At 40.8% G+C, this 22447-nt stretch overlaps 1 protein-coding gene across 3 annotated transcripts in view; it reads left to right on the top strand.

Moving 5' to 3' along the window:
• pitx2 (paired-like homeodomain 2) overlaps positions 1-18581 on the top strand; it is a 65324-nt gene extending 46743 nt beyond the window's left edge. The window contains exons 1-4 of one of the 3 annotated variants that reach the window (XM_042493232.2): positions 8004-8483; positions 10997-11067; positions 15950-16149; positions 17011-18581. In XM_042493232.2, coding sequence (XP_042349166.1) covers positions 11022-11067; positions 15950-16149; positions 17011-17568 — 804 coding nt within the window. In that variant the 5' untranslated portion in view covers positions 8004-8483; positions 10997-11021 and the 3' untranslated portion in view covers positions 17569-18581. Of the gene's footprint in view, positions 1-8003; positions 8484-10996; positions 11068-14970; positions 15472-15949; positions 16150-17010 lie in introns of those variants that run through there. The other 2 variants (XM_042493233.2, XM_042493231.2) reach the window with 2 other exon arrangements.
• Positions 18582-22447: the final 3866 nt, after the last annotated feature.

The following is a 22447-nucleotide window of genomic DNA, read 5'->3' as shown; positions in this document are numbered from 1 at the left end:
ATAAAATCATCTGCTGTCACAAATAGATTTTTTAGCGCTACTGAAACATATATATCGTGCGGATATTAATTGCACCAAACACTCAGGGTACAGAACGTACTATTATCGCTGCCGGAGCAGCAGGACACAAGGTGCAGTGAGAGTTTAAGTTAACCATTCATTCTGCTGGGTCTAAAAGTTTGCTTTCACTCACTCTGCACTCTGCTTCTCCTCTGACTTGTATTAAAAAAAAAGTATAGCCAATCACTACTTTGAAGATATAGCTTCCATTCCAGTCAAAAAAAACAAAACTCAATACCATAAATTAAAAATATAAACATCATGCACTGCCCATCATTTTTCAGAAACGTATTTTATTCTGTTGCCAATCTGTATAAAAATCATACTCAAATATAAATCTCAATCCACCTTCACGCCAGTGGCCTTTATTTTGCATCTCCGTCGTGTTGACAGAAATCAAAACTGGTGGCGGAGAGAGAAATAGTGAATACATATACCTTTAATCCCCCTTATCCTGCTGTTAGGCCAGGGTGTGTCCCTCGGTCTGCTATAATAGTCTGCAATGAGAAGCTTGAGTAAACACAATCAATGGAAGATACTAGCATATGCACCGCCGAGACTTCCGAAGTCTCCCCCCACTTTTTATTCACCCCTCCACGTATTCGATTACACACCCCTACCTTTGTGGATTCCAGGCAAATTACAACCTGAGACAAAAGGTATTGATGCAATATTACATATGGGCAGCAACAATGTTATTGGCAGGATTGGAAGAAAAAAATTCTAGCAGAGGGGTGCCCTCAGTGTGTGTGTGTGTGTGTGTGTGTGTGTGTGTGTGTGTGTGTGTGTGTGTGTGTGTGTGTATGGTGCTCCTCCATGCTCTCTTACTCCTGGATTACAATCTCTTCATCCATTATTAATGAAGTTAAACTACTAGTGGCATGCTGAATGTGCTGCATGGGAGATTTGTAGCTAATCCAGCGCAAAACAGCCCCAGTCACATAATGAAGGGAAAAAAAGCACAAATGTCAACAGTTTCACACTGGGACTGGATTAGACACCCCCACCTCACCCTCCTCGTTCACACACGGCCTCGCTCGCTCGCTCTTTCTCTCTTACAACGCACAGAAACACACACACACACACACACACACTGACTGAATCACACAGCAGATCTTACATCGGGCATGAAGAGTTATGAGTGCACAAACATCACCTTTCCTGTGATGTTTCCCTGCAAACAGATTAGTGAATCTGAAGTACTGATTTGAAGGGAAAAGGCCAAAGGGGCTGCCGAGGTCTATATGTGAAATCGTTCAACGCAGTCTGCCAAGGAGTAACAGTTGTGATGCTGTTTCTCAAAATCAGCCACATATGACACAGAGATGTACGACATATGCTTACAGTACGAGTGGATGTTGACCCGCGTCATCCGTAAGGTTCTCATGTGTCACTTGTCTAGTGATAGCACGGGGGTTGGTCGTTGTGTTGTGGTGAAGCACTCTGCTCTCATGTACAGTTCAGCCAGGCGATGTGGCTCCATGAAAAGCAGAGACGAGCATGAAACGCTGGAACTAATCAGAACACAGGACATGGGACTAGCATCCTGATTTCAGATTAGCCACCCTCCCTCCCTCCCTCCCTCCGTTTCTCTGCCTCTGTCTTCATGTCTTCTTTGTCATCCTTTAGCTACCTTATGGAAGTGATCTTTTTGATTTGCATCTTGTGCTTATTTAACGCATCTGCTATATTCTCTCCTAATGCTTTATTTTTTCTTAAATGTTTGCATATCCATTACTTTCTTTACCTTTAACGTCTATTCTCTTTGCTCTTATCCCTCTGAAATTCTCTGTTCAAACGCCCAAAAGACAGAAAAAAAAAAGGTTTTAATTGCCAGTCTGAATTGCTTTTTCATTGTCACTTTATTAGTTCATCTGACATTAAGTTAATGTTGGCAGTTTTCTATTTGGTTGAGTGTTTTTTCATCCAAACCAAACTTTCGGTCAACAAAGAAGCAGTTAGACGTAGCAGTTAAGTTAACACTTGTCATGTCAAATCATTTTTAGTACCACCTACAAAACTCAATTTGTCTTAATTCTCCAATCAGGGATACATTGGTCATTAAAGCCTTGTTCATCACATTGGAGAGACTCTGATAACCAGTTTCAGACATTAATTACAAGTCAACTTCCAAGTGATATGGCTGGGAAACTTAAAATTTTCTGCAATGGAAGTGTTTGAAAACTAAGCCAGTATTTACGTTATAGGTTAGCTAAAGCCTGTTGTCAAGTGTAATAAAACCAAAACTGTTTCTCAGGAAGTACAGTGGACATGTAATTGCTGTTCACTAATCAGAGAGTCAGGTTGGGTTGTTTTTTATCTGATGAGCAGGTAGCACCTTGTATAGCAGCCTTTTCACCAGTATATGAATGTGTGTGTGAATGGTGCTTGTGTTGTAATGCACTCTGAGCGGTCACCAAGACTGAAATAGTGCTGTACATACGCAGCGCATTTACAGTACATTGTCAGTGCAAAAAGTTTTAATCGTCACATAACCAACTCTTTGTAGTAGTAGTAGTAGTAGTACAAGTAGTAGTAGTTGTAGAAGTAGTAGTAGTAGTAGTAACATAGTGATCCATCCAATGTCACATGAAACCATGAAGAGCTCAGCACCCGAATTACTTGACTCAAAGATGTGTGCAGTAATTCAGGGGCCTGTAACTAGGCTACAGCTTTAAACCAGTTTTACACACTTCCTTCTAAACAGCTGTCTATCATGTTTCAAGTGTTATTTAGTTATTTTCTGTTTGCACACCAACAGAGTCAGCAAGGCAGGGCTACCAAAAAGGGTCACATGACAATCACACTTACCACATAGTAGTGATGCAATTGTGTTTTTAAAAAGCTTGGTTTTCTCCACCACCATTGAAGTGCACGACTGCCAATTTACAAAAGTATCCATTTTGGAGATTTAAAAATAAGAATAATAAAAACAGCTTAGTTACCAGTGGAAAATGTTGTGACTGTATGTTTCTGCAAACCACAGATATGTTCCATTAGTATGTTTCATACGTATCATATCAAGGTTTCCAAAGTGACATAGTATATCAGCTAACTTTGTACTCAGGTGGTAGAGGGTTTGTCAAACTCGGTTGGTTTTTTTGTGGGTCATCACTACATTACCAGTGAGTTTTTAGCCACCAGATACATTTTTGTTTTTTTAAGCAACCCGCCACTGTGTTTCCAACGGGGACGGTGTTACAAAAAGCAGTAGTTTTTCACCAAGGCATTGTTGCATTTTCAGATGTGATTGTGCCCCCAAAAGCAGGTATTTTAACCAACAAAAATCTCTTCCTAACCATAACAAAGTGTTTTTAGTGCCTAAACCTTAAAACGTACGTAAACGTAAGTTTCAATGTATTAATAACAAACATTTGTCACATATCCATGGTTTGCAGAAATGGACAATGCCAACATTTACTCTGGCGATTAAGCAATAAAAAAAAAGTCAAAGCTCCAGAAAAGCAAGTGGACTCTAACCCTTCCTGAATTACTTCTTTTGCACTTACCCCTTACATATACTATATATTTTCTTGAAACACATATACTGATGATGGTTTATTTTGCACATATCACCCAGCCTACACTCCACCGTCTCCATCTGCCTCTGTATCTCTCTGCTCCTTCCCTTCCTCCTCCTCGTGCCCGCTCTCTCTGCCACAGTAGACCAATTAGGACTAAGCTGATTCCAGTTGTGACCTTTGGGTCCACCTCAGGTCTGCTGACAGGAGAGTTAACATGTAGCCGAACTGTTTTACATGTTATCGACGGGGTGGGAGGCATCATAGTCATTTTATCACACCAATTTCATTCTTGGCCGATTTCCCCTTAGGCAGGTTAGTGGCAGCTTCCCATTGATTTTTCATGTAATTGATCAGAGACCTGCTTGAGCAATTTATTGGCCCGCTCGCACCTGTGATTAAGGCTGAGGCCGCCATGTGTTTATGCATGCACCGACTATTACTTTCCCCAAGATCAACCATAAAAGCGCTGCTGTGCTGCCTGTCTGCGGTCGTCAATGTAATGAATGTCGCCCAAGTCTCGGGGACACTTTTAATCATGCTTGACCAGAGCCATGTCATGTCCAAAGTCAAGAGGAACGGAGACGGGCTCGTCTGACTGACCGGCAATGACAGGAGTTAATGTGTTCACATGAAAACATGGACCAGAGTTTAATTCAAAGTAATCCTCGTTCATTTGAAGCCGCTTCATGCATGGGATTAATATTAGAGCAGTCGGGGGGCCAAAACCACAATGACATCAGCTGAGCATTTTCTTTGGAAGCCGAGGAGAGGATAATTACAGAAGAAGACAAAGACGAAGAGCTGAGTACTTTTTAAATATACACCATGTTAGCCGGGCATGTCGGGAGAAGTGAGGGTAGCCTATCATGTAAGTCATTTACTGGCCTGGCATATAACGTTCGAAACCACAAGCGCATGTTGCTGAGTTGGAGTGCTTAGCGTTGGTGTAGCTCGTCTCCCTTTGGTACTGTGACAGAGCTGGAATAGTAAGGATCAGGCATAAAGCCGCTCAACAAGCTCAAGAGCCATCAAAGAGCCACCCTTTTAATTTGCTTAATTTACAGGCAGCTTTTTCGCTAATAACGCTCTTGGAGTGATACTTGACAAATTGAAATACACACAGGATATTTCTGTCTCAAAGGAGAAAGACTAATCTAATGTTTTTGTCTCTCTTTCCCCTCCTCTTCTCTACCTTCCTCTCTCTTTCTCTCCATATTCATCCCCCCATCGAGAAGTCACACCCCACAATAAAACTCAATTCCCAGCCATTACTTTATTTCTAACATATTAGCAGTACATAAACTGATTTGTTTAAAGATTTGTGGCTTTGGAAACACCAATTTGACTCCAAATTTTATTACATGGCCGCAGAGTGTTGGCCAGACAGAACGCTAGGCGACAATCGCATGTGGTTTGAGGCTAAAAACTGAGAGAGAGAGAGAGAAAAAAAGAAGAAAATCAGGCTGCAGTAAAAGAGCACCCTTTGAATAATGGAACCTCTTCACATCTGCATTACTCAAGCTTCCCGCTGCAACAGCACGATGACAGGACTTGTACATTTCAGTGAATGCTGAGGGGAGAAAGGTTTACATTCACTTTTAACAGCCTCCAGGAATTAATTCAAAAGTCACGGTGTGAAGTGAGGGGAGACATTTAAGAATTTAGTTTGTTTGATTTAACTGGAATTTAATAGATTGTTTATTGCATGAGCATGATGCAAAGGCTGCAGAGACAGATCTTTCAAAATAAACAGTTTATTCTATTTGACTTTTGATATAAATTGGGCCTTCATTTCTCAATAAGACTAATAAGCTTGCGTAAGATGCTATTTGGTGCACAATGAAACGTAAAAAATACAAGTATTACAATGTTTCAACACACATGGATATAAAAGGCCTTATTCTGCAGAGTGTGCATGTCAGTTTATGATGCATTTTTCAGAATACTGTTTTGGCTTTAAAACTGCATATTTATTCACTTTGCATAATCAGGCCTTGCAAATCTAGAACAGAGGAAAGGAGGACAGACTGGAGACAGGAGAAACCAAGAATGAGGATCATTTTTTGTTTATTGTCACGTCTATGAAGACCTAAAGGATGCTCTTTCCAGTAAAATGACCTCCATTATTGTTGATTTCTTTTGGGGGCTTGACCATGAAAAAACTGAGTCATGTTTTAGAAAGGGAACTGCTTTTAAGTCACAATTTGTTTGAAAGGCCTGGGACAGAAGGCAGAATATTTTGTTAGGAGAATGCGCAAGAAAATACCATTGATCACGCAATGTCATTGTAATGTTGTCTTGTAAACCCATGAGAGTTGGGCATATGTTTGTGCACATGACACAAAATAAAGAATTAATCAATAAATCAATTTAGATACTGGTTTGGAATATGTTGTGTTTTATGCCTTGTAGATGATCTGAATTCTGCACTGATTTGAAGCTTAAGAGCCATAATCAGTCAGAGTGAAAATGTGTAAAAAAGGCAGATAATTCCTTCAAACTAAAACTTTAAAATTAGAAATTCACACACTTTTTTAAGGTGCCAAACTACAATGGCCTACGTTACAGATTGTGTGTGTTGTGGCTGACTTGTTGGCCAGTCAATCATCTGCCCTCTTTAAAGTGGAGGCTTGGATGCGTGCTGATACACATGGAAAGCCGGAAAGAGTGTTTAAAGTCCTCTCTAGTATGCAGGGGAAAAGGGGGGTGTAAAGTTGAAATGTCCAACTGTACTGACGCTGGGATGGCTGATGTGCTCGTTAAGAATCAGGAGAGAGCATCAGCAGAGCAGGTCACCCTGTTTCTCACATCACAGCCCCATCAGAAATTCTTTCAAGTGTCCTTCTGCGTCGCCAAAGATGACAACGGCGAATCGATAAGCGCTTGAAATGAAAAGAAGCCGCCGGTTTGCCCCCGAGGCGAAAGATTTCATACCCGCCAGTCTTCTCTGAACTTCAGGCATTCCTCTGCACCTTTTCTGCGTGAGAAAGAGGAGGCTCTTGACTGATTTTTTTTTCTTCTTCTTCTTCTTCTTTGTATAAGAAGGTAAGAGGAGAATATAGCCGAACCATCATGCCTCTCCAGACGCCTCTTTTTCTCCCCCGCGTGCAGGCGGGGCGTGATTTGATGTGCATGATGCCGGGTTGATGTCTTTACACGAGCTGTGGGGTCGTTTACTTGCATTTTGTGCGTGTGTGTGCGCGTTTACGCTTTTACGGGTGCCATATCGCATCTAATATTAAAGCGCAAGGGTCAAATTTTGAAAAACAAAGCGAGCTGTGTTGGCAAATATGCACATTTTTATTTATTTTTCATATATTGGTTTGCATTTGACCCAAACCGCTCTGTCTGCACGTGTGTTTGCGCGAGTGGAAAATTAATAAAATATGGCCTTCTTGGGCCTTCGTAGAAGACTGAAAGGAATTTGCCTGTGCTAAAATCTGACTTAAATTAATGTCTACAACCCTGACAAAATAAACTAGATCTAATCAGCTGTTAAAAATGACACTGACTTTTTATAATTTCTCCTTTTAAGTCTATATAAGGCTGCAGAAAACATTTATTACATGTGTTTGGGATACCCAATTTTTGATCTCGGGATGGAGGGGTTGGATGATGCGCTTGTTTTGCTCCAGTGTCCCCTATTGCCTGGAAATTCCCGTGTGGACGTGCGCATTAATTACCGGTTTAATGGGAGTATGACTAAAAATGTAAAAGACGGATTAGGCGCGGGGAACGCGGGGCCTACGTCCGGTCTGCTCGCTTCACTTAAGATGCTGAATGGAAAATCAGTCTGTATCTAACGAAACGGATCTATAAAGGAACATTTGCATCCGAGCCAGCTGTTCACTTCATCTGCACATAAATCCGCAACACGATAGGGCTCTGTCTGGCCCTGAAGGAGCCTTAATACAGCCTTTTAAATACGTTTGTTTTCCTCTAAATACTGCCTTTTTAAAAATGTGTTGAATTATTTTATAATATCCCTCCAGTGTTCAAACAATGCGCTTAAATATGTGTTAATTAATTTGCTGATTACATAACAGGCTGCTATGTGTGACTGTAAATACAATATTTCTTTCAATTAACTGCCAGTAAGTGGGTTTAGTCATGAATCCGTGGTTAGGAGTGTTGTTTATTTTACGCACGCGGAGTTTAGATAATAAGCAGCTGCGTTGTTTATTGTAAATTGCAGATTTAGGCAAATTAACATTAAATGTTTTGCATGCCTGCACCTCAGATGGTGCAATGTTACAGTAAACGCGCCGGGGCGGGCCCAACAGGAACATCTTTTTTTTTTTTTTTTTTAACGTGCGCGCTTTTTAAAGATCGTGATTTTTTTGTGTTTGATTGTTGTTGAAAGTTGAGAGGCTCCAAGTTTGCCCTCTGCTAGACTACACAGGCACAGGCGCGTATATACACAAACACACCCCTTTAAAAGGCACACACACACACTCACACACACGGGGTCCCTCTCCGAGCTCAAAAGAAGGAGGCAAAAAAAATGCGCCACTCTTGGAGCGTCTTTCAAGGGGAAAAAAGTTGAGGAAGACAGAAGAGGACGAACCAAGGGGAGACTCGGATGAAAGCGCCTCCTTCGCCATTTCTCCTCGCACTGTAAATAGATGGTTATTTATGCGCATAAATGAAACTATCCTAAAAGGTTTCGCTGCGTCTTTCGCTTTTTTTTGGATAACGTAGCCGGGGAGCCACATCCATGCAACGCGCACATTTCTGGACAGAAACTTAACACTTCTGGACTTTTGAAGTTGCCTGATTTTCTCGATACAAGCGCAACTTCTGGTGTCCGAGCGTGTTTGGACGGTGGGATTTATCTCTTCGCTTTAGAATCAAACGCCGACGGCTGGGAGAGTCAAACCCCACCGGTGTCTACAACTGGTAAGTGCAGCAGAGGAGAGAAAGAAATAAAAAGTGAGATGTGAGTTCAGGCAAGTGGAGGAATTTGTTCCACTTCGTGTTTGTGCGTTTCTCGTGAATTTCAAAGCCGTGGCTTGGACATAAAGGAGCATGAAGTGATGTGAGGGCAGGGTTCGCCTTACAGGTCGGCGGATGATAATGATGTATCATCACCGATGATGGAGTGCGAAGAAGGGGGGTACAGCGCACTGTACTGTCCTGTAGCTTGTGATAATTGCGTAAAAACAGTTAAATGTTGACTACAGTATCAGTTAATGACACATCTGCGCTTTTTAGTATCACATCCTGCAACACCATCCTCCTTGGAGCTCTAAAATGATTTAATGTAACGCGAATTGCAACAAAACGCGTAAAATTGTGCGTAAATCTAAAAAACAAAGCTTATAAACTCCGAAAGCTAAAATAAAATTGTGCGTAAACGCTCCAAAGCAAACTATAAATAACCCTGTTAATCTAAAAAAGAATAGTAACGTGAGTTCAGATTTATTTTACCGTCCTCTGCATTCTTTAGTAATGTAAGTTAACAGAAAAAAATGGGGGAAATAGAGGCGACGTTCACGGTCTCACGCCTTTAATTAATACGGGACCATATGGTGGAGGTTAGTCGATTCATCTCCCGGTAAAGGCTGCAGTCTCATGCTCTACTGTGTTAATTTCAGAAGTAAAGCCAGTGTGAGCCAATGCCAGCTTTCTGTCTGCACTGGGCCTCGTGCCACGTGAGTCACTGGTTCGTATCAACTGTTGGTGGTGAGAGCAGAGAGTGAGGTGAGAATGAATGGATGAGCGGGATTAATATAAATAATCTGAATATTAATGCAGCGAGAGTTTTAAACCGCTCCAACACTGTGGCAAATGGTAGGGAAAAAAAGGAAATAAAAAAAACTTATATTGCCTGTTATCAGGGTTAATTTCCACCAAAACACCATTACAACATGAGCAGAAATTATTATTATTATTATATTAGTGATAGTGTTGTACGTGTTAAATGTATTGTGTTATGCAAAGTTGTCTATTTCAGATTAAATATCGTTTTTTTGTTTCTGCCTAAAACGTAAATTTATACACATTTTTTACATTTATGTTAAGTATTTTTTCTGTTTTTTTTTCTTTTTAATTTTACTGTAATGCATGTCTTTCATTTTAATTTTCCGCCAAAAATTGGATAAGATTAAATTCTTCGATTTTGCAATTATGTCCCGATTTTTTCCCACAAGAAAATAAAATAGAGTAAAATAATAAATAAATTGTGACTTCGGAGGCCGCGGAGCAGCCAGGCAGGCTGAAATATTGGAGGGACCCCTCATTAAATCTCACTGATTAGATAACACTGAGCCGCATGCAATAACCTTACACCTTACAGTCTGACCCCCACTATTTCATTTTGCAGCGGGGATATAGAGGAGCGATGAGAAGAAAGGTTGCGCAGGTACACGCCGTAAAACTTAACCTCCAATATCTGCATCTTTTGAATTAGAAAAGAAGAAGAATAAGAAGAAGAAGAGAAAAAAGCCTCCTCACAGATGATGTAGAGCAGGTGAAGAGAAGAGCTGAGGAAAATGGTTAACAGCATGACTGCATGCAAATTCCCCCCGACTTGAATTATCATAAGCAAACAGTGTGAGCCTGGACTAATAAAACCCCATCTGTGTAACTTCATATCGAGGTAGTATGAGGGCTGCGATAATGAATTTTGTAATATCCCACCGACAGACATCTCAATCAGACTCTAATCCCGTGATTTTACTACGGAATCACTCCCACTTCCAACTGCTGCAGCCTGCACCAAAACACAAGAACCGGCTCGTGCACAACACGGCGGGTTTTTATAATATTCACGCTGCACAAAAATACATCTTACGCTGCCAAAAAAATACAATACATGACGTCAACACACTAATTAGTCTCAAATTGTGTAAAAAAAAAAAAGCGTCATAATGATCAGTTCTTTCATTTTTCTCTCACGCAAATCACCTTTTTTCTATTATTTTTTCATACCAGAGACGTTTTTGTGTAATTTTCCACTGTTACTCAGTTAATAGACAGTTATTTCCTGACACAGATCAAATAAGTTGACGCATTTCATTGATTTATTATTAATTTTTTTTTTTTTTTTACAAAAAAATTACTTTTGAATCAGACTTACAAAAATGCGCATTTTTGCAGCCAGTATATTTAGAGTGCACCGACCAACTGTCTTCCATTTACTTTATTGCAACATCAGCACTGCGCCTGCTTTTCCACCTTAAATGTCTAAATTTGAATTTTGCATCAATTTGAAATATTTTCCCCCAGACCACCAGCATTTTTCTTGTAATCTAACACTCATCCTTTGAGCACAGCACTATTCTTTTCAGTCTTATGTTGACTCCAATAATTATTGGCTGCAGAAGCCGAATTGGATGTCAGTGAACACCACAGCGGGGTTGTTTACCGGACTTACAGGCTAATTATGGCTCTTTTGTCTGTTTTTGCAGAAGCGGTTTCCCTTAAATTGCCATAATGGACTCCCACTGCCGCAAACTGGCCACCACCTGCGCGCAAATAGGTGAGTATCTGTTACCTCAGCAATACAGTACACTTTTCACAAAGAACAGATATAATGAAACTGGTTTTTATAATTTAATTTAACTAATTTGTTCCTTTAATTGTATACATAAAACATTGCGTTTATCTAGGCCTAATGTATATTATTTTATTAACATAAAAACGACACTCTTGACAATTAAAGTGTTTATGCTGTGTCTTGCTTTCCAAAAAGGCAAGCCTATTTATTAATTACACCTAATGTCTTATTTTTATTTACTTCAATTTTCAATTAAAATGTGGCCCAAACACTGGTGTCTTCATCTTAAATGTAATTTAGTTTTATTATTATCATTTTTGTTTTAGTAAGTAAATGAACAGTTGTGATTCTACTTAATGAGCTGTTTACAATTTACAGTTTTTTGTTGGTTATTTTTTTCAAATAGGCTTCACATCTTTACTTAAAAGGCAGAATAACGTCGATTTCTCACAATATAAGTTCTCTTCACAATTTCAACTCGCACTTTAAGAATCTTTGATCTTAAATTTAATGCAAAAAAAGCTGCTTACGTTGGATTTTGTAGTGGATGTTTCTGGTTTGCTCCAAAATATTGAGCCATTTTGGCCTTTTTGCTCGTCAGTGTGGAGAGAAGTTGACGGTGAATGAAAGTTGTTTGCTGTCTTAGAGGGACACCTGGTGGTCGGATGTGGATGTGCAGCTGCAGAGCATCATCAGGGTTTGATCAGGATGAGCTGCTGCAGCGATGATACTTGTTATAATTACAAGATGGACATTTATGACCACTGACATATTATTACACTCTTTAATTTACTGCCGTTTGGCGCAGTAACACGTTGCTGCAAAGCGACTTAACATTTATTTTAATGCGGTTTTACAGGCTATTTAAATTTTATTCGCATTAACGGCGACATGTTGTCCTTAAATAGCATCTAAACCCAACAAGAGACTAAACAAAATCTCCCTTGCTCGACAAACTCCGGGATTTATTAATTATTCTCCAATATGCTGTGGAAATGGCATCAGATCTTGTTAGAGTCTTAAACGAATAACCGATAACTCTCATTCTGCTCCATTTAGCCGACATTGACAGGGCTATGTGTGGCAGAGGGCAGGCTGTTCATAGCTTCACAGCTGCACAGTGTGAACGACCATTGATTAAGCATAATAGGATAACTAAAATAAAAACTGGATTGCACGCAGAGGGGGTGAGCCGGAGGGATGCTTGCAAATATAGACACACACCAGCGCCAACTGTTTTGCTCTAATATATGCAGCGCTTGTTGGATTGACTCCGGGGAAAACTAAATGTATAATGAAAGCCTATTCGTGAGGAGGAATATACTAATGGAGGAATCTGATGTCTCCTTAATCCTATGTAAAAGCCTTGTCGTCTCCCCTATATTGACTGAATTGCTAATTAATGGCCCTCAATGGCGGAGGCCTATTGCGCGCAGTAATCCGCAGAAGAGAGATAAAGCATTCAGAAGGTAGAAATGAAGAGGAAACCGATAATCCACTTCAAGTTTAGTATTACAATACGGCTGCAGGGGAAAGGAGCAACAGACTGGTCGCTGATTGGCATAAAACATTATTATTAATTGTTTAAAAAAAGCCATATTTTGAAATAGAAAACTCCTTATTTTTAGAATAATGCAAACCAATATATGAAACTGGTGTAATAGTTTTTTTCTATGCATTTCCCCTAAAAATCTACGGTGGGACTAAACAAAGGCCTAATGATACCATATTATCACGATATTTTAAGCACCATGCAATATTGTTAAACGTTTTGCAATATGCTAATATTGCTGTAACATTTATTAAGATATTTTGTAATGAATTACCTTTTTTAAAATTATAAATTATCTACTCAAAAGAATATATATATATATATATATATATATATATATATATATATATATATATATATATATATATATATATATAATATATAGGCTTAAATAACTTATCTTGCAGCAAATGTATCTAATTGACTGAAAAAGCAATAGATTTTATTGTTCTACTAGACTACCAAAATTTCAATTTGTACTTGCTATCTTGTTGAATTTTATAATAATTAAAAAAAGATACTTGGCCTTTGAGTAATGACAATATTGCCGCACAAAATATCACGACACTGCGCTGTATCGTTTTCCCCTGCACCACTATTAAAAACTGCCTTTTAGTTTGAAAATGTGGGTGCATGTTTGCATTGTTTACTGTTAAAATATATATAACAGTGACAACAAATCCATTATTATTAAATGACGTATGATTTAAAATGTGCATCATGTAAATATAATTAGTCAGAGAGCATCCAAACAAGGTTTTATTGCTCTGCACGAGGGGCAATTGGCTCCCTGTGCTTTAATAAAAAGTCTCTTCAGGGTGCGCGCGCCTCTCTCTCTCTCTGTGTGTGTGTTGTAGTCTATGGTCTGCTGGTATTTATATATCAGGGGCTTTCACGGGATTAGCCTAGTAACTTCTTAACAGCTCAAAGTCCAAATGTACTGGCTGAATGGGTGTCCGCTTGGCCACGTGGAGATGGATAGTGTGATTTTTGATGATAATGATGATAAAGAATCACTTGTGTGAGAGCATTAAAAATGTCCATCATATAAACAATCAAATGAAAGGCACTAATTGCATTGTCCTCCCAGTCAGCCCATCACTTCATCACCTGTTACCCAGCTGACACCCCCCCCCCCACCTTGAAAATTAAACTTGTTTGATTAGACGTGTTTGCTTTGCCTTAACGCGTCACAATCTTTAGGGAGTTATAGGTTAAAAAAAAATTGCTGGCATATCATCTCAAACTCATTAAAAGTCCTCCTTCAGAAATTCTTAGGCAAATGAGAGTCTTATCAGATTAAAAAAAACACTACAGGAGTGCTGCTGGCTGAGGGAGTCCAATCGCAAAGTGAGGAGAGAGATCCAGTTAAGCACCCAGATAAAGTAATCCGTCGTCAACAAACCCGAGTCTGCGTGGTTAACTGTGGCTCTGCTATGATTTAATGGATATTTGAACCTCAACTCTGGGGAGGTCAAGAGGATCGTCTCATTTGGCAACTCGTATGACTGACAATGCTTTTCCAGAGCATGTGCAGGGATGGAGTGGAGAGTAAAGCACTTTAGCTCAGTTGGACTTCATATCCAAGTGTGACGCTGGATGTGGATTAGAATAAAAATGCGTAATTTTGTTGCTTTTTTGTCTTTTAGTGCCACTTTATAAATTCACTGCTTTTGCTGAATACGTGATAGTAAAATGCATCCCCTGTAGGAGCTGCACCAGCTTTAACATCCTCTACATGTCTGCATCAGTGCGCACACAGTTTTGGCGCAGTCTGGCAGAACCCACCTTTTAAAATTCCGTGTATTTTCCCCTCTAACCGCGTGTCATTTCACCGGATCACTCTGCTGTAGCAGGCCGCCGTGTTTGATATTCACTGTGCATCTTTTTTTCATACGGCTTTCAATACAATCCGCTCGGTGGCTCGCTTTATCCACATTGAGTCCCTGAGTAAACTGCGGTGGCAGAGCCCTGCGAGCAAGGCGGCTCAGCTTTGGGTATCAATAGAACTGCGTCGTTTTACTGGGCCACTGGACCCATCTCATAAAATGAGGCCAAACTGTGTTATTTTCATTTTTATTTGGTCTTGGGCTGCTGCGCAACGGCGACGGAGCGCCGCGGGTACACCGTGCGTCCCATCTCTCTTTACATGCTTTTATTTGGAAGAGGGAAAAATAAAAAGCGCCAGCCCCGGCATAAACACATTGGCACACAGATCTCGTTTCTGCGCGCTCCGGTTGGCTGGGCACGCCGTCATATCCACATGGATGTGCCTGTCAGAGAGAATATGGGCGGGCGCAACATGGTGACGTGGAGGTCTGGAGAGGGGCGCAGTTGGATAGGCAGTGCGCAGGCAACAGCTGAAATGAAGAGAGTGGTGGAGTGTGTGTATGCGTCTGGATCTAATATCACCTACCTGTCCTTGTCACTCTGATAGTCAGCCGAGGTGTTTACCGCCGATGCTAGTATGGCAGCGCCTCTTTTAAAGCATTTTCCACTTTAAACAAAGAGGTTTCATCTCATCAGGAGCTGCTCTGCTGCGCGTATTTTGGAAAACTGAACACATTCCGCAGACGGACTTTCCGCTTTCCTCGCCGCACTAAAAGGGACTTATCTGCTTTTGACAGCCAGCTTTTGCGATCTTCTACTCATGAACTCTATGAGGGATCCATTAAACATAGACCATCACCACCTTACAGGGAATAAACTTGCCTCCGCGCACCACACGGCTCTGGCGATGGCCTCCACTTTACAGCCGCTGCAGCGGTCTGTGGACTCTAAACACCGGCTAGAGGTGCACACGGTGTCGGACACATCCAGTCCGGAGTCAGTCGGTAAGAACCGCCCGGGGTGCAGATGTTCTCAGCAAGGCGCCGCAGATGTCATCAAAAACATCCAGTTAAGCGACGTAAAGGGAGCTTCGCGTGCATGCAAATAGGCGATTATAGCTGTCATTTTATTCACACATAATTAGTTTGGCGTGTGTGGCGTGGTGAAAAGTTTCTGTGTTGTGTAAAGGAAAGACAGCATGTCTTGTGTCAACTAAAATTAGTCAGGCATTTAGTCAAGTACTTAGTGTTTGGATTAAATCAAAAGAGGCAATTATAATCTTTAAAACTGAATGGAAATGCCAAATTAAAAAATAATAATTGGGTTTATTTGATGAATCAGAGCATTCCTTCCTCTGTGAAGCCAGAACAGCTCATCCATTTCCCAGCACTGTCATGGATTCAGGATTTTTTTCCCCCTCAAAAGCACACAGGCCTTAATCCCCCTCGACCCTGTCTGAACCAACTTCTCTCCTCCTGACAGAAAAAGAAAAGAACCAAAATAAAAACGACGACTCGTCAGACGACCCCTCGAAAAAGAAGCGGCAGCGGCGGCAGAGGACTCACTTCACCAGCCAGCAGCTGCAGGAACTGGAGGCCACTTTCCAGCGGAATCGCTACCCGGACATGAGCACGAGGGAGGAGATAGCCGTGTGGACCAACCTCACAGAGGCCCGGGTCAGGGTGAGTGTTCCCCTGGGTGCAAACAAAAACAACTCGTGTGTATAGTTCCGGGTAATTTGTGCCAATTGCCCGGTTAACCTACAAATACTCTGCACCATGATATTTTTACGCACGCACAGCAAACTTTACGCACGGCTGAAATTTCCTTAAAGTAATGTAGGTCACGGTTTTTAACTGGAATACTAATAATCACAGGTCTGTTTTTTTTCAATATACTGCTGCTTCATGTTCAATTTAATTACACTGCATATGTTTGTCTAATAGGCTAAATATAATCCCAAACTTCTGTAAACAATGCAAAATAATCAGTTTTTTAGCGCAATTTGGCACACTTTAATTTGCTCAGCAATTTCACAATAAAATAAATGACATAGATATTTGTTATTTCCCTATTAAGTGCAATAATTACCCATTATTACGTTGTTAACGGTTGAAGCTGTTGACGTGTGTTGGTGGCAGATACCAGTCGTGTTCTCCTGTTCGTGTGAAAGAGGTGCAAAGCTTGTATTTTGCGATTGTCGCCCTGGTGCTGTATGATTAAGGTCAGCGTGTTTGTGGACGCCTGCAGAGGAATACACATCCTCTCCACTTTAAGATTGTGCAGTGACAGCACGGTGTGTATTGTGCTCTGATAAAGACGGAATCAACGCGTGCACAGAAAAATAAATATTAAGAAAAAGCGTTTGGGTTTGGTAGAATTTTTATTGTTGCCTGTAATTTAAATTTAACGTAAAATACAAAAATAAAGGTTTTTGTATGGTTTAAAAATGGGGAAAAAAACACTGCAATAAATAGAGGCTATAAAATAGTGTGTAAAATTCAGAGATTGTTTCTAACCTTCTCTAACGTCCTTTGCTCTAGGTTTGGTTCAAGAACCGGCGAGCCAAGTGGAGGAAACGGGAACGGAACCAACAAGCCGAGCTCTGCAAAAACGGCTTCGGCCCGCAGTTCAACGGACTCATGCAGCCCTACGACGACATGTACCCCAGCTATACGTACAACAACTGGGCCGCCAAGGGCCTCACGTCGGCCTCTTTATCCACCAAAAGCTTCCCCTTCTTCAACTCCATGAACGTCAACCCCTTGTCTTCGCAGACCATGTTCTCGCCGCCCAACTCCATATCCTCCATGACTTCCAGCATGGTGCCGTCGGCGGTGACCGGCGTGCCGGGCTCCAGCCTCAACAGCCTCAATAACTTGAACAACCTCAGTAACCCGTCTCTTAACTCCGGGGTGCCCTCCTCGGCGTGCCCCTACGCTCCTCCGACCCCTCCTTATGTGTACAGGGACACTTGTAACTCCAGTCTGGCCAGCCTGAGACTGAAAGCCAAGCAGCACTCGAGTTTTGGATACGCCAGTGTGCAAAATCCGGCCACTAATCTGAGCGCTTGCCAATATGCCGTGGACAGACCAGTCTAATACCTACCTGCACTGCAAAAAATAACCACCTTAGCAAGTCATTATAGGCTGGTGGTGACGCGTAAAGTGGTAGTGAGGGAATCTGGCAGAGATAATTACGCCTTTGGGGGAATTTTCTTGATAATTTGGCATTTTCTTGACACAAGTTGGACATTATTCTGACTTTTTCCTTCAAGATATTGCCATATATTCCTTGAAAATCCCCAACCAATGTGAGAATATTCCATCCATTTATTTTCTTTGGGAGGGGGGAACTTGATTTTTAGGGCAAGTGATTTGCCATGATGGTCATTTTTTGCAGTGTGTGGGTAATCACAAACAGCCGGCCACAGGAACAAGAGACTACTACAACTACTTTTTTTTTTTTCCAAAAAGGGCACTAGAAGACTGAACCACTGAAACAAGCTCAACTCCACGTCGGAGTCAAAAAACTGAAACGGGAGATTTTAGGTTTTATTCCCCCTTTTTGATGAGTCCAGGCCTGCTTCACACTGCGCCACAGTAAAACTAAAAAAAGGCCTGTTTTATTTTTCATATCTCGTCATGAGGGTTTTTTTTTTCTGGTGGATTTTTTGGACGTTAATTGTTGACTGAAAAAAAAAGGTTGTATATATTTGAATTATCATCTCCTGTTTTGTCGAGGCGAATGCGCTATAACCCTCCAGGTTCAATTTATCAACGCATGTGGAAGAAGAAAAAAAAAGAAAAACCCTAAAAAGGAATCATGTTTTGCTTGCAAACAAAAAGGGAATGTACATACTAAAAAACGCACCAGTTGTGTGTTTCTAACATATTATAAATTTATTATTAATGTCTGTGTGAATATCGATTTAGAATAGCAATTCTGGATTTAAAAAGAAAAAAAGAAGAAGCATCAAAAATGTTCCTGCGACAAATTATTTGGTTTTTGCTCTGTGTATACTATTTGGTACGGAATTATGTTTTTTTTTTTTTCAACATCCAAAAAACTATTGTGTTTTATTTAATGGAAGTAAATATATTGTTCAAAAACATTCTGATTTTTATTGAATCTTTGTGTTAGTCTGTTAGTGGAGTGTAAAGCAATGACAGTGTGTCTATAGCCTTTCGATTATGTGAGCTGCTTGTGCGGCTAATCTATAGAGGAAAACAATGGGCCGCTCCAATACACATAGCGGCGAGATGCTCCGTCAGATTAACTGCTGAATACATGTCTGCACTGCTCAGTCAAGAGCCTCGGCGGGTCCACTGGTGCTTGAAATAACACGGGAATCAACAAACAGGAGTTGGACCACACAACAGTGACAACAGTCCATTAGGGTTTGTTTTTGTGTCCCTGTGTTTGAACTCAGGAGGGCATCTCTAAAGAAGATTATTTGGAGAGAAAAAAAAAACATTTAAATAAGGATTTTATAAAATGCAATTGTCTAAATTCACATTTTATTGTCCATAAATTGCAATTTTGAGATTTAAATTAACCTTTTTTTTTTCCAGAGTTTATACTCATATTTTTATGCAAGTCTTGAATGTTTTGCTCCACAAATTTAAATTATCTTCATGCACCTTACCTGATTCGCACATGCATCTGTTTGCTTTTGCATTATAGTTTTCTTTTGCACCCTGGTACTTTTTTTAAGTCACGCTTTGTAGCGCGCAAATGCGCCAAAGCAAAACAAAGCTACGGTCTGGGGGGAAACTATGATTCACAAGCTTGAGCAAACAAGCAGAGCGCACTCAGAGAGAGACAGAGGGAGAGATACGGAGGTATGTGGGGCCGAAGCTGAGTGCAGGAGGCGGGGGGACGAGTGCAGCTTCGTGGCTGCAGGCAGAGCGCGCACACCGGGCAGGAAACACTGCTAAACTCCCTGCAGAAAAGAGGAAAATAAATGGTGCAACTTTGGTTTTGCAGTGACATGAGATCAGTTTCCAACCTCATAATACTGATCGTGTGAGTTGTTTGTGTTTGTATTCTTTTAAATTACTCACCACTATACAAATTAACTAAAATATTAAAGAAAATGTAAGCGCTTTGGTAAAAGGAGCTGATTTAGGATCTGATGTCATGCAACAAGAGGCCTTAGGTCATGTCTCGAGGGGGCGTTATTATGAGGAGAAATAAATCGCAGCTAATCCAAATGTTGTTTTTACCAAAAAACTGCTAAACAACAAACACAAGAGGAGCATTCTTCTCCTTTCACATCTCTGATTTCCCGAGCTGCAGTGCGCGCCCTGCATCCTGCGGCCTGAACTCCCGAACTCGTCCTCCAAAATTAGATTCTTATTTAAAAAAAAAAAAAAAAAAAAAAAACGTGCATGCCCTTTTGTTGCACGAGTGTCACCTTTTGATGGAGTCGGTAACGCAGAGCAATAATCAGCTGACAGGGGGGGATAAGCCTCGGCTGCTGCAGAGGCCGAATACGCAAGTCTGCGAGTCTCAATACACATCGACACAATCACCACGGGATGACCTGAAGAGAGGAGGCTGCAGGGAAATGTTCATTTGGCTGAAACGGCGCTCAGGACTGCAGACCTTTAGCCTCTGCTCTGCTCTCCAGCCTGCGTGAAGGTAAGAACTTACTCAAGTTTTGATAGAAAACAGCACGCGTGCATTCTAACTGCTGTGGCTGCATGTTGACTCGTGTTTAATTACAGAGAAATATCACAAAATAAGCTTGTTTTGTACTATAGCTAATTATATTCTGCTCACGTTTTTAGCTGAAATTAATATTCGCTGCAGTCATTTATGAGTCAAACCGATTTTGAATTAGGAAACCTACATGCTTCCCACGCTTAATAACACCTGATAAATACACATAACAAACTTTACAAACACGTAGCTCGTGTTCCAACAAAGATACAATCACAAATCTCTGTTTAAACCAAAATCGTATTTGTCTTGCCTCGTTTTCGGACACACACACACTACTACATCTTAATGTGAGATTTGTTCCGCCAGATGATTAAAAAAAAATCCAATGTGGAGTATAACACACTGAGCCGACACACACTGTCACCTCCTCTCCTCTGGGAATTCAAACAGAAAGCGAGCAAGTGCAAATATCCAAACATGTAGCGTTACACCTCCAATCTAAATAATTAACAATCTCTCAATATTCATGCAGCGGCGGGTTTGGAGGAGACTCGGGGCGGTTTGGGGTAATAACGCTGCATGTTGATATAGCAGAGAGCATGTTTTTTTAATTACACGCTAATAAGGCCTGAAATTTAACCATGGCATTTTTATGTAAAAATACAAGTTTTTGCACAAGTTGCCTGACATGTACGAAAAAAATGAGAAAATGAGAGCGAATTACGATTTTTAACAACGTATGTATGGCATTTTAGCCATGTAGGAGGAAACGTGTAATTTATTGCATGTAATTAACAGATATGGCAACAAATAAAGCTTCAAAGATAAAAACATAATTTAGAATGGATATTAATTATGACTGTGGCCATATCACAACCTTTTTTTCACATGTGCCTTGTCTTCAAAACTATAAAATTCATGCTGCCCTCTCTGGACCACAGAGGATATAAAACCAGCATTTTATTTAAATCAGTGCAGTTTTAAGTTGTGTTGTATTTGCTAAGATGCAACAGAAAGAGTGGAAGCCGAGGGTTATGGGCTAAGGAAATGAACACAGATTTTAGATGTTTTAGAGCATGCTGAGTGATTCTGATCAATAACTTATTTTAAGGAGGCTGATGAGGAGGTGATGCAACAGGCCAAAATTAAATCACTGCAGGACACTGGTGCTAAAAGCAAGGAGCTTTTAAAAACTCAAAGATCACGACTTTAAATGAAAGGGGAAATTCAATCATTTTCAGGTTGTTTAAGACACATTTTTTCTATAAAGAGAGTTGGTGTTTATGCAGGGGTTAAATGTTTTGTCACAATTTGCACATGTGCGTGTCTCAAGAGAAGCATACAAATGCTGCATAATACTAATTGTATACACCTTTCTTGCATCTTCAAATACTTGCAAATGTGCACTCATGCTCACATTTACACACACATATATGAAGCTCTCTGCAAGTAATTTTATTTAGGGCCACTATGGTATAAGAGACAAACTCCTTGCATATGTGCAGCAGGATAAATGTAGGATAACGGCCACAGTCTACCTACAAACACACAACTACTCTGAGCACTTTGCCCGATGCATAAGTGCAGCGGTCAGGCAGCAGAGAGGGCTGCTGTGTCTGGGGGGAGGTGGGTGGGTGGTTGAGGGTTTGGGGGTTTTGGCTCTGAACCAATGGCGGCCCAGCGGCTTCAGCTAAAGGTCACATGGTGTGACCTCACACATTCTCACCCTCACCTAAGGCCCGAGAAGTTCTCCATAACAAGATGCACAACCGTCCATCTCAGCTCGACTCTAAACACCTCAGAGTAACTTTAGAATTATCCAACCTGTTCAGCTTTTTTCAGCAAAGTAATGCAACATTAATTGGAAAATTGGCTGTTGATTCACTGCAACAACATTAATTCTGTTTGCACACTGCAAAACTGATAAATGTATACATCTTTACCTCTGACTTTGATTTAAAGGTGTGCTTTGTGTGAAAATATTGACTTGCTATCTGAACAAAGACTGCTGGTGTCGGCTGCATGTATGTTGCCTGTATGTTGTGTATGTGGATCTGCATGTGTATCTGTATGAATGTGTGTCAGCCCCTCTCACAGTGCAGGCTCGGTGCTGTTTGAGGGCAGGCGGCTGGCCAGAGCGTGTGAAAGCAGATAACCAGGGCGAATTTCATGACGCACACACTTCCTGCTCTCTGAAGTTCTATTAAAGAAGGATGAAAACAAAACACACATCTGAGATGTTTTCTCTCCAAATCAATTTCTACACATTAAGCATGCTGAAAAGATCAGTAGCACGGCTCTTGTGGACCT

This window comes from Plectropomus leopardus, chromosome 8 (genome assembly GCF_026936395.1).
Source record: "Plectropomus leopardus strain MGB_pleo_1.0 chromosome 8, ASM2693639v1, whole genome shotgun sequence".
NCBI lineage: Eukaryota > Metazoa > Chordata > Actinopteri > Perciformes > Serranidae > Plectropomus > Plectropomus leopardus.
The sequence above is the reverse complement of the archived record's forward strand: the minus strand, read 5'-3'. Positions and strand labels throughout refer to the sequence as shown.